The following is a 14,856-nucleotide window of genomic DNA, read 5'->3' as shown; positions in this document are numbered from 1 at the left end:
TGTGATCATTCATGTTCAACTCAGAAGAACCATCAGAGTATTGTTTCCAATAAAACAAAATCTCCACTAACGGACAAGCCAAGGCAGTGAAAATCAAATTGCTTTACATTAAAATATCACAAGATTGAGGAATATACAAAAAGAAGCAACACCCAGTTACTAAAACATATCTAACATATTTAAGTCCCTCCAAACTATAAATTTGAGCAGTGTCTTATAAATTTTTTAGCAGATAACAACAGAAAACTTTCAAGCAGAATCATTGTATGACATGCTAAAGAGCTCCCCCTAGTGATTTGCATAAATATAAAATTGCTGCTGAAGTCCACAGCAGCTGCTAAGGACTTACAGCAGCTGCTGCGATGAACAATTGCAATGTTCATCGATTTGTGAACATTGCAATTGCAAACTAACCATACTTAGATTACTCTGGTATGATTCTGCATTATTTAAAAACATCTAAAATTGCCTTATGTGTGCTTTATGTAAAGGTTATTGCAGCAAATTTTAATATTTATTTAATTTATTTTAGTAATTCTATTGAAAAACATGCAGATAATGCATCCTAGATGCATTGTAATTTTCTGGTTTATGAAAACCCAACATTCAGTTTCTGCAGATATTTCAACCTCATTTAAGACAATTTAAAATGATTTTAAATCATTAAAGTCAGCCAAGAATATATATTCGGTACTTGGTCAAGACTGCTTTTTATGGATTACTGCAATAATATGGTGAGGCAGGGAAGCAATCATTCGTTTACTCTGCTGAGGTCTTGTGAAGCCCAGATTCCATTAATAGTAATCTTCAGCTCATCTGGATTGTCAAGTCTGATGGTTTTTGTCTTCCGTTTGATAATATTTTATTATTTCTGTAAGCTAAACGATTACCTCACAGACTTCAATCTATAAGCTAATGTCCACTCCTTTCTACTTCTTTTTAAAACAGAAAAGTAGTGGAAAGCTCATTATTTTGTGCTTGCTTATGTATGTTTTCTTCTTTTTAAAAATCTGTTAGAAATAAATAAATGAAAGGAAATGAAAATTAAATTAAATGAACAAGTCCTACAGGAAAATGAAATCAGAATCTCTATAAATCTGATCAGGAGTGGCTGCACAGACTGTGGCTTTACACAATGAACAACTGTAGATGACAATTTCCACAGAAAAATTTTAATTTTACTGTGAAATTTCAGGCTGTACCTCAAGTGACTTTGTCTCTAGACTTTTCTTATGCCTTGATCTGAAATTAAAGGCATTATTTACTTTCATCTGAAAGGAGGTCTGTGGAACACTGAGAAACAGTCCACATCTTTTTTTTTCTCCTCATACGGGGTAAATAATTTTTGTTATTGTTTATGAGAGGATAAAATGATAAATATGATAACTCTTGACCTCGTTTTGTAGCTTTTAAAGCACTAATTCCAGCTGCAGTTCACTTCTTGTGAATCTTCCCTGATTTATTAAAGTATCTTTTCTTCAAAATCTTCTCAAGGCTACAGTTGTCCTTGTTGCATGTGCTTCTGATGCTATAATAGGTATGTCTTCCAATCAAATTACTATTACTAGTGGTTTGAGCTTTGCTTCTTAGCAATGACCATTAGGTTAACTGTCCCTGTAAGGAGCATCAGTGAGTATTTGCTTGACATCAATCAAGTCATTAGCCATCCCAATAGCATTAAAATACATTTTTATTGGTTTTGCATATATACTTGAAATATATCTGTATGCAGTGAATATGTCTCACTTTTTGATTAGAATTGCAAACACAAAGTCTTTTATGTTATGTGCTACTTTATTAGAAGCACCCTCATAGTTTCTGTTGGTGAAATAAGATAAGAAACATACAAATTTAGTATGAAAGTTGGTTTTCAAAAAAATTATAAGCTAAAAAATGTATGAACATCACAAACAAATTAAAATTCTTTTATAACTGCTTCATGCTGCTCTCACATTGTGTAGTTGTATATCTTTTCATGGATTGTGCATGGATCACAGACTGTAGTGTTGCTTTAGTAAACTATGTTTAAAAAACTATGTTAATGAAAACAGCACTATGGGTTTTCATATTAGAAGTTGTTTAATTTGAAAGTAATACTTAAGTCAATGTTGTTTTCTCTCGCTGTAATAAATGTAAAAATTTTGAAAACAATGCGAGATTGTTTGGGTAGTTGTGAATGAATATCTTAAATTGCATTTTAAAACTCAAAATATGTTTTATGTTCATGTAATCTTGTTCATGTAAAAAGTATCTTCTGCATTAATAAAGTGAAATGTTGGCACTGGACTTTATTTTTCTGTGTCTCAGATGTTTTTTGTTGGTAATGTTTTGTTTTGTAACTGTTTTGTTTTTTGAGGGTAACAGGATGACTCAGAAAAGAGTGACTCATCCTTGTAATATGTAAAACCACAAATGAGCTACATTTCAAAACTGATGGATTGCCTTCCTTTAATTAGAACAGTCTAGAGTACTCAACTCTCCAAAGACTTTCAGGATTTACCAATGCATATTGATAACAGTAATCTGCTTTAGTAAGAAGATTACAGTAACTTACTGACAGCTGGATGCCACCAGGTTACCAGATAAGTGTTTAAGGCAATACTACAGTAATGTCATGTAAAAGGAATAAATAAATAAAAATCCAAATAAAATGTTAAATCGTTATGATTAATTTGATTTAATTAATAATTTTTATTGAATCAGTATCCCTTCTGTAATTGCTGTATTTTGACTCTTTGTGAGTTGAGTGAGTCAACCAAACTATATCTGAAGATATTTTTATAATTTAAATGTAATGTTAGACGAAAAAATTAAGCCCAACTTTTAAATGGAAAATAAATTAAATAAATTAAGTGGTTTGTTTTTTTCTGATAAATGTAGGTTATACTTTGTTGCATATTGATTTGAAGATATTTTCTTCTTTAATCAATTATTAATACTAAATTTGACATGCATTCAAAAAATAAAGATGATTTCTCCTTTTCAAAAACTAATTGGAAAATACTGTTTCCAGTCATTTTGTCACACGCACAGTTTGCCACTCACAATATGGCAATTATGAGGCGTCACGTGTTTCATGTCAGTAGTTTTATTTTGAAATTCCCAACCCGGAAACTAATCTGTCTTCCTCTTCCTTTTTCCTGTGGTGTGTACTTGGGAGAGATTCCACAATGGCTCAGAAAGTCCAGAAATTCGTTGCTAAAGTCCCCACGCTTCTCGGTGGTAAGTGAACCATTATTATGTTTTAAAACACTTATAAAATGGGTCAGTTAATTTAAAGCCAAGCCGAGTTATTGCAGTTCGTCATACATGCTCAGATTCTCTGTGACCTCTGCGTATCGTCACATCAGGTGTAAAAACAGAAAACGCTGCTGCAGGTTTTCATCTCTGTTTTGTGTTTAACTTTCAAAGCCGAAGCAACCCTGCAGCTTCTTACTTCTCCGAGTAAGGTGGTCTATGTTTTATTGCAGCCGCTGTCACATACTCCAAACCCCGGCTATCGACCTTCTGGTACTACGCCAAGGTGGAGCTGGTCCCCCCATCCCCTTCTGAGATCCCCACAGCTATAGAGGCCGCCAAAGGTCTGGTCAAGAGCTACCAGACAGGACGCCTCGGACGAACCACAGTCAAAGTGAGTAGTGCTGACCTGACGTTTTTCATTCACTTAAATTACGACTGATTTAAGTCCATAGTTTTTTTTATGGGAGCAGAAAATATATTTACTTGATCTTTACCTGAAAACCCCGAGATTGTGAAAAGGTAGAGTGATAGGCGCCTTAATAAAGTTGTATATATAACGCTTGACCACAAAATAACATATTGGAAAAAAAAGTGTCAGTTTGGTGGAAAAAAGAAGACAGTCTGGATTGTAAGAATAACGTTCGACATATTATAAAAACCTTGACATTCCAAAAAAGACATTCTGATAAAAAAAAATAAATCAGTCTGTTTTAAGAAATAGATTAACAGCAATTGATTATCATAAACTATTGGTGATCAAATCATATTCAGCCACCAGTGTGCAACACTGATGGGAAAACAATCTTGTTCCACTTGAACCATATCACAAGAGAAACACACTATGTAGAGAGGAAATAAATCATAATACCCTTATTTTTGGGGGGTGGGAGGTTAAGTTTGAGTTTGACAAGAAGCACTTTTCTTACCTGTAAATGTTTTCCTTTGTTTTGTTTCAGGATGCTTTGAGGAATGGACTTGTGACTACTGAGGTGTTGATGTGGTTCTTCATCGGAGAGTGCATCGGCAAAGGAGGCTTGATTGGATACAATGTCTAAATGAATTTCTTCCTTTCACAAGGGCTGGGCAATAAATCAAGAAGAAAATATATGACGATATAGAACACGATCAAGAACAATAGGAATTACGTTCAATAGAGTTTATTAATTTCATGTTATTTTAGATATTTAAAACAAACTAATTAATAATTATCAACTGATATTAAACACCTATATCGTGATAATGTTTGTCAGCTATATTGCCCAGCCCTACTTCTGAGTATCACATTCTGAATAAATTCCAACTAATTGTTAAATAAAATCATTGAATCAGTCTTGACTTCCCTTATATTTTATTTACAAACAATTTTCAAAAATATTAGGGCTACAAACTGTTTCATAATACCTCATGAAGATCTTAAGGTATTAGTAATGACTAACATATTTCAGATGTTCAAGTCAAAGTGCTAACTAAAATGGGTGTTTGGTACATTTTACTGCTATGTAATGATGGACATCTCCTCTCGCTCTCGACTCTCGGACATTGCTTTTACAACATTTCCCAAGTATCTGTAGAAGGCATGTCGCATATCTTCGGGCTCTTCCTCCAGATCAGAATGAATAAGTGGCAGCCTGCTCAGATTTGGTGCTGTGTCAAAAAAAAAAATAAAAATCCATTAGTCCTGTAACATGGACACTGATTAAAGAGAGAACTACACAAAGATTACCTAAAGGCAGTCGGCCATGTTCTATCTCACTCCCAGGCTTGTGGTGAGCTATGAGTAAACACTGGCTTTCTTGCAAACTTTGGGTGGAGATGAAGATGGAGTGCCACGTCTCGATTTCTTTGAGATGACTTGGGACGTCAGAATTAAAAATGATCACCACACCGCTGCAGTCCTTCATCAGTGCAGGCCAGCAGGATTCAAATCTGCAGAAACTTTTAACTTCAATTTACGGATAACCTTATATCTTATGGTAAAAATTAAATAATGCTTAACAAGCCAACTAACTTAAAATCCCCTGAACAGTCCCAAAGTTCAACCTCACAGATCTTGTCACCGCTGCCCTCAGGCTGGGATTCAAATTCCAGGATCCTTGAGACAGTAGAATGCAGCTGCATTTAACTGGAGTCCAACAAGCAATACAATTTTACACTTGGCCATGATTTTAATCACTTTGTGAACTGTTTCAGACTCAGTGAGATTCATATCACATTACCTTAGTATATGTAATGGGAACTTTAAACAGTTAATGATTAAGTGTAGTCTTCTACTTTTAACATAGGACTTGTGTACCTGACTCCTTGAGTTGGTCTGTATTCCCCACCCACATTTTCTGTTGTGTCTGAAAGGAAGTTCGCAACAATGGTCTTGCCACTCTAAAAAAAGAAACATGTAGCATTACATAAATTGGAATATTTTTAATATTTTGCAACAACACATTCACTACACAGTCTTTTTTTTCTTTAGTGTATGCAGCCAACTAGAAATGCACTTTTCCTCACCTGTTTTATTTGTCTGACCTTCAAATTTCCATTTTCAAAGGGCAATAAATATTACAAAATGTTTTCCTCAACTATTTGCTTTTAAAGTGTCAAAAAAGCACAGCTGTGAAATCTATTCTATTCTCTCCTATCCTAAAGTGTCCTATTTTTTTTTTAGCAAAACAAATGTCTCTAAGCTTTATCCGACTTTTGCTAAACTTGAAATCAGTGTTAATAGTCAAAAAATAAGTTATTCGTTTTGATGTATTAAATGAACAGAGAAAAATACAGATATTCTACTGTTTTATCCACTGAACTGTGTTAAAGCTAAACAAGTACAAATTGACCAACTTGGATCTCTGGTTGAATAACTGCTGCATCACTAAATCAAGTTCACTTTATGAATAAAGTTAAAGTCGGGGCATTAATCCCAATAAACCTTAGTTCAAAAATTGTAGAAATTACAAAAACAACCACCAAATTTAAGATGGTGTCTACAATGTATGTTTGACACCTTAATGCTCTAAAAAAGATGGTATGAATATCATGGACGGGTTTTATTGCATATCTTTTGCTTGAGAATGAGAGAACTTCTCAGAGCCACAAAAGTATTAATAATAATGTTGTGTTTACACATAAATATTGTAACCAAGTAAGTGCTCCTATTTTGTGACTTTTGCTAAACTTGAAATCAGTGTTAATAGTCAAAAAAATAAGCTATTCGTTTTGATGTATTAAATGAACAGAGAAAAATACAGATACAGTCATCTTGAATATTAATAATCAAGATGACTGTATTTGTCAACACTTTACAGCTACAGACTGTAATAAAATAATCAATCTTACCTCCGTAGGACCTACGAAGAGAATTTTTGCCTTAAACATTTTTACCAGCCGATCATTAGCCTGTCCAGCTAACTTGCTACGATTAAGCCCTGGCAACGCGAAGCTATCGTACTCAGATGAAAAAATAAGATAAAATGAAAAAGTAGCAGTGGTATTTTCAGTATAAAACAAGTAACATTGGCTTAGCTCTGTAGATGTTGTCGAAGCTGGGTAGTCGCAGTAAACTTCCTTTTCGTTGCTATGGTTTAAGTCATTTCTTTTTTTCTTCTTTTCATCATTGGCTATTTGGAACTCTGCTTAAATTTAACCCCGCCTCTTTTCCCGATCTAAAGAAGCCAATAAGCTTTCTGGGAATATATTTGCGTCATTACGTTGCCTGAAAGCTAACCAATCAAGTGTAGATATTGCGACGAATGCATAGTTCCCATTGTAGTAGCGTCAATAACAGACAACCCGAAAGCGTGAGTAATATTTGTCCTTTCAAAACATATATTTGTAAGGGACTATGTTTAGGCTCAGTAAGAGCAACAAGTCTGGTGGTGGTCTTGCTGGTTTCATTGAACAAGCAAATGTTTAGAGAGTGGATTGAAACGCTTCGCAGCTTCTCAACCTCATCTGTTGCTATGTGTTGACCTTCGAAGCCCTTTGCTGGCACAAGTCAGGTAAACATATTCTAACTATAAAATAAATTGCACAATAGTGCTATATTTTCTCTTAGCACTTACTGTTACTCTCTTCTTTTAGTTTTCAACGTAAGGTATGTCTCCAGAGGGTAAACCCCAAAATTCCCCACTTGGTTTCAGTCCCATCAGGGAGGATCTCCCTCTGAGTCGTCGTGACCTAGACAACAGCGATGAACCAGAAGAAGAGAACAGGGCGTGCACTAGTGTCCAAGCAAGAGCTGAGTCTGGGTGAGGATGTGGAATACATATTTGTTTGTAAAACGCACCATAAGCTGGGCAATATGCTCTAGGATGCCTGAAGGTTTTCTCTTTCTCAACCTTGTTTTTAGCCCCGAGAACTTCAGCAGTGGGAAGAGCCCTTTTCTGAAAGTCCTAATAGATGCAGAAGCTGCTTCCAGCGCTGCAGCAATCCAGCTTGTGGCTTTCAAAGATGCAGTGGACAACGAATTTGCTGTATGCTTCTTTTGTGCAATTTTGTATCCCACAGATTTTGTTTCAAACATTTTCAATTTCTTTAGAATGTGAGTGTTTAAGAACTGTAATACCTTTTTTTATTATTATTTTAGAGCTCTGGGAAGTCTACCAAAGACAAAAGCCAAATCACCCGCCAGAAAGGACTTTTGCTGGAGAAGTTGGAAGAATTCAGGCGTTTGAATAAATCAGTGCGGCAGAAGCTAAAACAACTTCGAGATGCAGAGGTAAACTTTGTTTTTTAGTATGTTGATTACATTTATAAGTATAGACCAGCAAATAGAAGATGTAAACATGTTTTATTCGTAAGTTTGACATTATTTGCTCATAGGTGTATCGAATTGATGCTGACAGAAAGATGGAAACTCTACTGAAATGGATCAGAAACGCTGAAAGTGAAAATGAGGTGACTGTTTTGTTAAATCATATTTGGTCAAATAAATTTAGTAAATAAGGTTAAATGGGGGGAAATGACAGAATTGTCCTTATTTTGATCCAAAAAGAATTTAAAAAAAGACCTCGATGAGACCGAGAAGAGGATTGGTAAACTGATGGATTTGCGGAGAGAAGAGCAAGTAAGAACAACAAATACTCCAAAATACAATCTTTTCGAGATTGTATTTTTAGGCATGGGCCGGTTACTGCTATAGAGTTATTCTAAGTTTTTAAAATGTCATGGTTCTTAAAATTTTTAAGAATGTCTATGTCAGCATTTGAAAATTAAAACAGCAATAAAATATTGTTGTCAGTAATAAACAATAGGAAAACGAATGTTGCTTTTCATGTTTTAAATAAAAGCAATTAGGCCTTGTAACTTTTTGTAACATTTTTAAAAATATATGTATTTATAGTTTTTTTAATATTTTTTTGTTGTTCTTTATCTTATAAGGAGAACATTAAAAGCTTAGTTCACACCACCAAGTCCATTGAAGCAACTCGTGCTCACCTGCAGGGGCAGCTGCGCAACAAGGAAGCAGAGAACAATCGCCTGACTGTGCATTTACGGGTAAAAACCCTCCACCCTGTTAACTTGAAACTGTGAAAGAAAAGTTTTAAAATATATGATATTAAGATAATCTTTTTCTTTTTTTTTTGGTGTGTTACAGACCCTGGAGAGAACTGTAGCAAAGCAGAAGTCGGAGATTGATCAGCTGAAGACATCCTTCGCCTCTCTGACTAAAAAGGCTGTGAAGGACAAAGAATCTCTGAGGAAAGCTACGCAAGCACACAAACTGAGGGCAGAGAGATTCGAAGCTGCCATAGAAAAGTGCAACGCACAGCTAAAGGAAAGGGTACGAAATCAAAACAAATGTAAGTGTTGGTTGTACAAACTCAAATGCACCTTCAAAACTAAAGGATGTTGCTTTCACTGTCAGGATTCCCAACTGGCTAAAGCCCGTTCAGAAAGAGACTCCAGGAGGCGGCGAAAGGAGCAGATGACGGATGAGAGAGAAAAACTTGTTGCTCAAATAGACATTATGAAAAGGTTTGTGTTCTACACAGTCAGGCTAGTATACTCCAGCATGCACATGAGACAGCTGCAGATATATACTGATATACCACATGATATTTCTCCTCCAACAAAGTGAATTAGCAGAGTTGACACTGAGGCTTCAGAAAGAGAGGGACGAGCTAATTGCAACTAATGAAAGAATGGTGCAAAGCCTCGACAAACTTATTGCTGACAACAGGGACCTCACCATCACTAATGCAACGCTCAAGGTATGAAGCGACACAGCTTTTGTAGGGAATTCATCTTTTTGATAGAGCAGATTCTAAAGGGAACGAATTTATGGTTTTTCTAATGATTTCACGTTAAACTCAATAGATTAGAATATCATCAAAAACTGCAGTAGAAAAAGTCATTGCTTCAAAAACCACCACACATGAACATATCCAGGATGTGGGCTGCAATTGAGATTCCTTGTGTTGATAGAAGAGGACATGGAAGTCCTCTTCTGTCACTTTTCTGTTTAGCCTAATTTAAGCTGCTTCAAATGTTGCTGCTTCAAATTTACCAATATAATTTTATCTTCTTATATTGAATTACTGAAAAAAAGTGCTCTAATTTCTCAAAATGCACCATTGCCTTCTATTTCTTCTAGTAAGCTACATTTTTCACTGATGTTTTTTTTCGGGCATTTTGTTGCCTTTACTCTAATTCTGCAGCTGAAATAATATTTATTTATGCGTGATTGCAGACATCTGTGGCTCAGTTGGAGGAACAGCTCGCTGATTGTGAGTCTGCACTCGTTGAAGAAAAGACCATCTCGTTAGAAAATAAAAATGAAGCAGAAGAATGCAACTTTCAGGTCTGTGTTCTTTAGAGTAACAAAGGCTCTGAAGGGAAGTTACCTCTGGTTTATATTTAGGATGATGATATTAATTTTTGATCAGCCGCTTCACAACTTGGGTTCAAGTCCAACTTATAGAATATGTCAGGGGTTTTTCTGCCTTTTTTTTACCTTTCTTAAAATGAGCACAAGGTTTTTATTTGGGTGGTGTTATTGCTGATTACAAACTATAATTTAAAAAATCTTTTTCATCTTGGATTGCCCAGTCCAGATTTGATATTATCATTTACATTTTTAACTTCCAAAATGGTAAGATTGCCCTTCACCACACTACTGAATCAGCAACCATCTTCAGTCCTGTGCTGTTTAGCTATTTGTGAAAATAAAATGCTAATAAAACCCAACTAACTGAATGTTTTGTACTCAAATATCCATGAAGCAATAAGCTGAAATAGAAAAATGTGGCTATATTATAGGAACTCTGTTATCATGTCAAAGACTCAACTGTTTTTTTTTCCCTCTGTCTAGATTGCAGAACTCAAAGCTGAGATTGACAGCCTTCAAATAAAATATGCAAATCTGTTGAGGGAAACAAGAACGACACTAGACGGGAGAGAAACAGAAGTTGAGAAGGTATTCCCACCTCCACATTTTAATCCCTTTTAGTAATTAATGACTAACGGGTGATTGAAGCAGAAACTCTCACATAGCTCTTGTATTTTTTTCTAATAGAAACAGCTCCACATTGCTCTCTTTTTTGCTGATAAATTGCCTTTCACTATGCTGTTAGATTTCTTCTGCTAAACCCTCAAATAGTTTGTTTTAACAATCTAACACAGTGCCAATCTTCTCAGTCTAAGTAGCACAGATGGGGAGCTTTGCAAACTTAAAAGTGTGTCTATGCTGTGCCTATTCCCTGGACCCACCCTGGAGCCCAGGTGAGGCAGGAGCTGCAGGGACGCATAGAGGAGCTGAGAGTTTACCCTGAGTTACTGGGTGAAGCTGAGCAGAGTCTCCTCCAATGCCAGGAGAACCTGCGCAGGTTGGAGAGGCAGTGTTCGGAAAAATCAGAGTCCGTTAAGCAACTGCAGTTTAAGGTGTGCAACGCCAGCTGTTGTCATCAGATGTAACATGTAAAACTCATGTACATATATCTTTCCACTAGGTGGTAGTACACCCCTTGTGTCTCTATTATGCTTTCTTGTCTTGATGGTTTTTCTGTTTGCAACCAACAAAAAAAAACTGTTTGCAGTGTAGAAAATGCACCCCTGTGTATATTTGTGCTGTGAGTTCTCCATCACTTACATTGTGTCTCTCACATAATGTATTTGCTATATAATTTTTTTCCCTTTTGAACGGTTTCCCTTCATCCAAACCACGAGCCTCTAAATTATACAATTTCTATTTGCAGATGGAGACTCAAAGTGAACAGCTGAGATCATCTCTGGAGATGAAAGAGTCTGTTCATGAGGCCAATTTGAAGGTACAAGAAAAAGTGAATTCTCTCCAAAGGTAAGAACACACAGTGGCTGAACCAACCTTTGCTTAACTGACATCTGCAAGTCTGTATGTTTCTATCAGCTTTGTACATCTAGTGGCAGAAATGTTTGGCTGCTCATTTTAGACAAACAACTTGCGCTCCGTTAGATTGTGTTTGTGCTTTTATTTTGAGTCTTGCCACAAATTTGTTTTATTTGATTCGTGCCTTTGCAGCAAACAAATAAGCTTTGGTATTAAACATTAGTGTCAAACTCCAGTCCTCAAGCACAGTTACCGATTTTAAATGTGCCCCCACTCCAGTGTAGCTAAATTACTCCAATGTAATTTAGTTACATTGTAGCTAAACTATCCCACTAATGAACACATAATTTGATTCAGGTGTGTGGAAGCAGGATCTAAAGGTCTTGAGTACTGGAGTTTGACCCCTGTAGTTTGAAGTAGACATAAATACCTTTTCTCTTCAGAAAAGTCGACCAGATGCAGCGGGAGAACCTGGAGCTGGTCCGGAAGCTGGCGGCTCAGGACGAGGCCCTTAGCTACAGCAACCGGCAGCTGCATCAGCGCTCCTCAGAGTGTGAAGCTCTGAATCGGCAGCTGGAAGCTGCTTTGTCGGATGTCAGAGAGCAGGTGAGCTTCAACAGTTGTCCTGTCAAACTTTGAAAGACAAAGAGATTTTTGCTCATATTAAAAGAAACAATTAGCTTAAACCAACATTAGTGAGTTAATCGTTGATTTGTCTCAGCTGAGTAAAGTAAAAAGCCAGACTTCCTCCAGAGAAGAGGCTCTGCAGATGAAAATCCTGCAGCTTCAGGCTGAGCAGAGCAGAAGGAATAATGAATTGAAGCTTCTTCGTGAAAGCAAGCAAAATGTGAGCATCACATTTCTAAAACATTCTCCTTTTTTATGCCAGCAAATGATGCAATGTCTGAGAGTTAAGCTGATGTCCAAATAAACTACTGCTTGTCTGCCATCGATCTTCAGGCGGAGAAACAGTTTGAGGTGCGTCTAAAGAACCTGGAGCTCAGTCTGGACCAATCAGAGAGCCACAAACGCAGCATTCAGAATTACGTTGATTTCCTCAAAAAATCTTACATGGCAATTTTTGAAGAAGGGGTACAAACATCAACTTTTGGATCATCATATTTCCTAAAATGATGGTTTTCTTTTGTTTGTGTGTGTGTGTGTGTGTGTACACTGTAATATTTATATCAAGTGAGAGTCAAGAAGAAGACATTTTATTGAGAGACAGTAACTGCTGCATATAGCTACTGGTGATAACCCCAAATTTATAGAGGTTTTGATAGCTATTTTAGCTCAGGTCCAAAGAGAGGCTGTTTCATAATTTGTTAAATGGATGCACGCTGTAAAGGTGCTAGGTGCTAAATCCTGGAGCTACATTTTTAAACTGGTGCAGCAGAAAAAATGATCCTCATCTGTGCACTCTGATGATTTTTTTAAGAGAAAGTTGTTGAAAACAAAAACACCCAAGTTAATTTGGAAACTAGAATGATGAATAGTAAATTGTTTTATCCAAAAAATTTACTTCCGATTATTAATATTTCTACAATGTAAAATTTGAACAATAATGCCTAATGGTAAATTTTTCTTATGCCATTGGCTGCCATAGTAAGACTCCTTATTTTAAGAATTTAAGTTGTATAAGATGTATCTAAACTCTTCAAGCACATTTTTGTGGCTTTAAGGACTTGGTTTGTGTTTTCTGTGGACTATGAATGTTAAGTCTTTGTTTCAAAGAGTTGAGATTCCAGAACCTCAAACATTTCACTGAGGATAACGCTGGGGCCGGTGCAGGGGATTTAGAAAACTAATACTCGCTGTTTGTTGATGACAGGAAATTGAAAATACAGGGTGTTGCACAGAGAAAGCTTCCACTTCCTGTGTTTAGCATATTGTCTGGGTGTAGTTGATCTGAATTCCTGAAATCATCAGATTCCTTTCTAAGGACGCATCTTCAGATTGAGCAGATGGATTTCTGTTTCTAAACTCTTTAGTCTAGCCAGTAGCCAGTTGGTTAATGACTTCTGTTTTCTTTGCACACACTATTGGTTCTCAGTCCTGAACTTGCATCATGTCATGTTTGTAGATCAATTGTCAAATCTGATTAACTTCAGCTTGCCACAGGTGGGACAATATTTTATTTATTTTTTTGTTTTTGGTGAATGGTATATAGATTTTTTTTTATTTTTTATTTTTATTTTTTTTACTGAAAACATGTTCCTTAATTTACCTCTTGTCTTGTTGGGGATCTCTGACCTGCATGCACTCATTACCATGTAGTGTTATCTCTGTGGTCTCAACTTTATACACGAAAAATGCATTTTATTTCTCAGGAACACTGAAATTTGGTAAACAATTTAAGAAAACCAAACGGATCTTCTAGATGAAGTTATACCTTTTTAAAAGACAATGAACTTTCTTCTAAGTGCAGCTTATTAACATCAAAACACAAGAGACTTATATTTGCACTAAAGATTTGCCTACTTATAACACTCATAATACATTACCATAAAGTTATCAGATTGAATCAGTTCTGTTGTTTTAGTCCCTTTTTTAGGTTGCAGTTTTGCAAACAGACATGTACTGGTTATTATTTTTGCATGTTTGTATGTTACTTTTTTGTATGCAACAGTCAAGTTGTAGGTGAATGTACCAAAACATCAGCGATGGTTAGGATATTTTTAATTCTGATAAATCTGCTCTTCCAATGCCTCAAAAACAAAAATATCTGTTTTTGCAGTAATTCGTGAGAAGACGTGGTGCGTATTTTCCTTTTCTGTCTCAGCTGGTATGAAATTAGTGAGGCTGTACATTAATTTAGTTTTGAGGATCTTGTTGCTGGTTTGCAAACACAATTACTGAATAACTGAAAACTTTTGGGATATTTCCCAATCGCGTCTTGTAATGACAGTGGATTACTGTAACTAGTTTTTCTGGAGTTAAATAAAAGTAATAGTCTTTTTTTTTTATCCTTTACCGTCACTGTTATCAGTCATAATCTCAAAATCCTCAAACTGTTATTTACTAGATCTCTGTGTTCTTGCAATGATCTTTTAAAATAAGAAGATCTCATTAAGAGTCAGGAAAATTGCACTTGTGGTTTTGTGTTCTATGCATTTGGTTTCTTATATTCTTATAGCATCATTCTGTTCTCTTGCCTTGTGAACTGGTGTAAGTGTTTGTCAGTTTTAGAATAATGTCACATTAAATAAATGAAAAGAAGCCTTTGGCATTGTGTTGGTGTCATACTAATTTACTTGCTGGACTGGCCAATGTGTCATGTTTTGATTTGTCAATGACAGAAAATGATGTTTAAAGAAGTA

General features: G+C 35.8%; 3 protein-coding genes across 6 annotated transcripts; 2 read left to right on the top strand and 1 right to left on the bottom strand.

Annotated features, from left to right (window-relative positions):
• Positions 1 to 3,113: 3,113 nt before the first annotated feature.
• LOC122841062 (ATP synthase subunit g, mitochondrial-like) lies at positions 3,114 to 4,569 on the top strand. The gene is made up of 3 exons (XM_044134016.1): positions 3,114 to 3,222; positions 3,471 to 3,631; positions 4,197 to 4,569. Exons 1-3 carry the CDS (start codon positions 3,171 to 3,173, stop codon positions 4,293 to 4,295), a joined length of 312 nt encoding a protein of 103 aa, XP_043989951.1. The 5' UTR covers positions 3,114 to 3,170; the 3' UTR covers positions 4,296 to 4,569.
• On the bottom strand, positions 4,404 to 7,356 carry ift22 (intraflagellar transport 22 homolog (Chlamydomonas)). 2 transcript variants are annotated; one of them, XM_044134015.1, is made up of 5 exons: positions 7,293 to 7,356; positions 5,534 to 5,616; positions 5,249 to 5,332; positions 4,964 to 5,166; positions 4,404 to 4,884 (listed from the first exon to the last, which is right to left on the bottom strand). In XM_044134015.1, exons 4-5 carry the CDS (start codon positions 5,139 to 5,141, stop codon positions 4,736 to 4,738), a joined length of 327 nt encoding a protein of 108 aa, XP_043989950.1. In that variant the 5' UTR covers positions 5,142 to 5,166; positions 5,249 to 5,332; positions 5,534 to 5,616; positions 7,293 to 7,356; the 3' UTR covers positions 4,404 to 4,735. The 2 variants fall into 2 exon arrangements, with proteins under 2 accessions (XP_043989950.1, XP_043989949.1); XM_044134014.1 differs by lacking the exon at positions 7,293 to 7,356 and adding an exon at positions 6,568 to 6,872.
• LOC122841060 (outer dense fiber protein 2-like) lies at positions 6,942 to 14,756 on the top strand. Of its 3 annotated transcripts, XM_044134011.1 has the most exons (18): positions 6,980 to 7,028; positions 7,209 to 7,229; positions 7,312 to 7,478; positions 7,580 to 7,703; positions 7,817 to 7,948; positions 8,053 to 8,127; positions 8,225 to 8,296; positions 8,611 to 8,727; positions 8,828 to 9,013; positions 9,098 to 9,207; positions 9,308 to 9,443; positions 9,923 to 10,033; positions 10,544 to 10,648; positions 10,954 to 11,112; positions 11,427 to 11,527; positions 11,980 to 12,142; positions 12,258 to 12,383; positions 12,497 to 14,756. In XM_044134011.1, exons 3-18 carry the CDS (start codon positions 7,327 to 7,329, stop codon positions 12,668 to 12,670), a joined length of 2,043 nt encoding a protein of 680 aa, XP_043989946.1. In that variant the 5' UTR covers positions 6,980 to 7,028; positions 7,209 to 7,229; positions 7,312 to 7,326; the 3' UTR covers positions 12,671 to 14,756. The 3 variants fall into 3 exon arrangements, with proteins under 3 accessions (XP_043989948.1, XP_043989945.1, XP_043989946.1); XM_044134010.1 differs by having other exon boundaries at positions 6,969 to 7,229; XM_044134013.1 differs by lacking the exon at positions 10,954 to 11,112 and having other exon boundaries at positions 6,942 to 7,229.
• Positions 14,757 to 14,856: the final 100 nt, after the last annotated feature.

The sequence above is a fragment of the Gambusia affinis genome, linkage group LG12 (genome assembly GCF_019740435.1).
Source record: "Gambusia affinis linkage group LG12, SWU_Gaff_1.0, whole genome shotgun sequence".
Lineage (NCBI taxonomy): Eukaryota > Metazoa > Chordata > Actinopteri > Cyprinodontiformes > Poeciliidae > Gambusia > Gambusia affinis.
The sequence above is the reverse complement of the archived record's forward strand: the minus strand, read 5'-3'. Positions and strand labels throughout refer to the sequence as shown.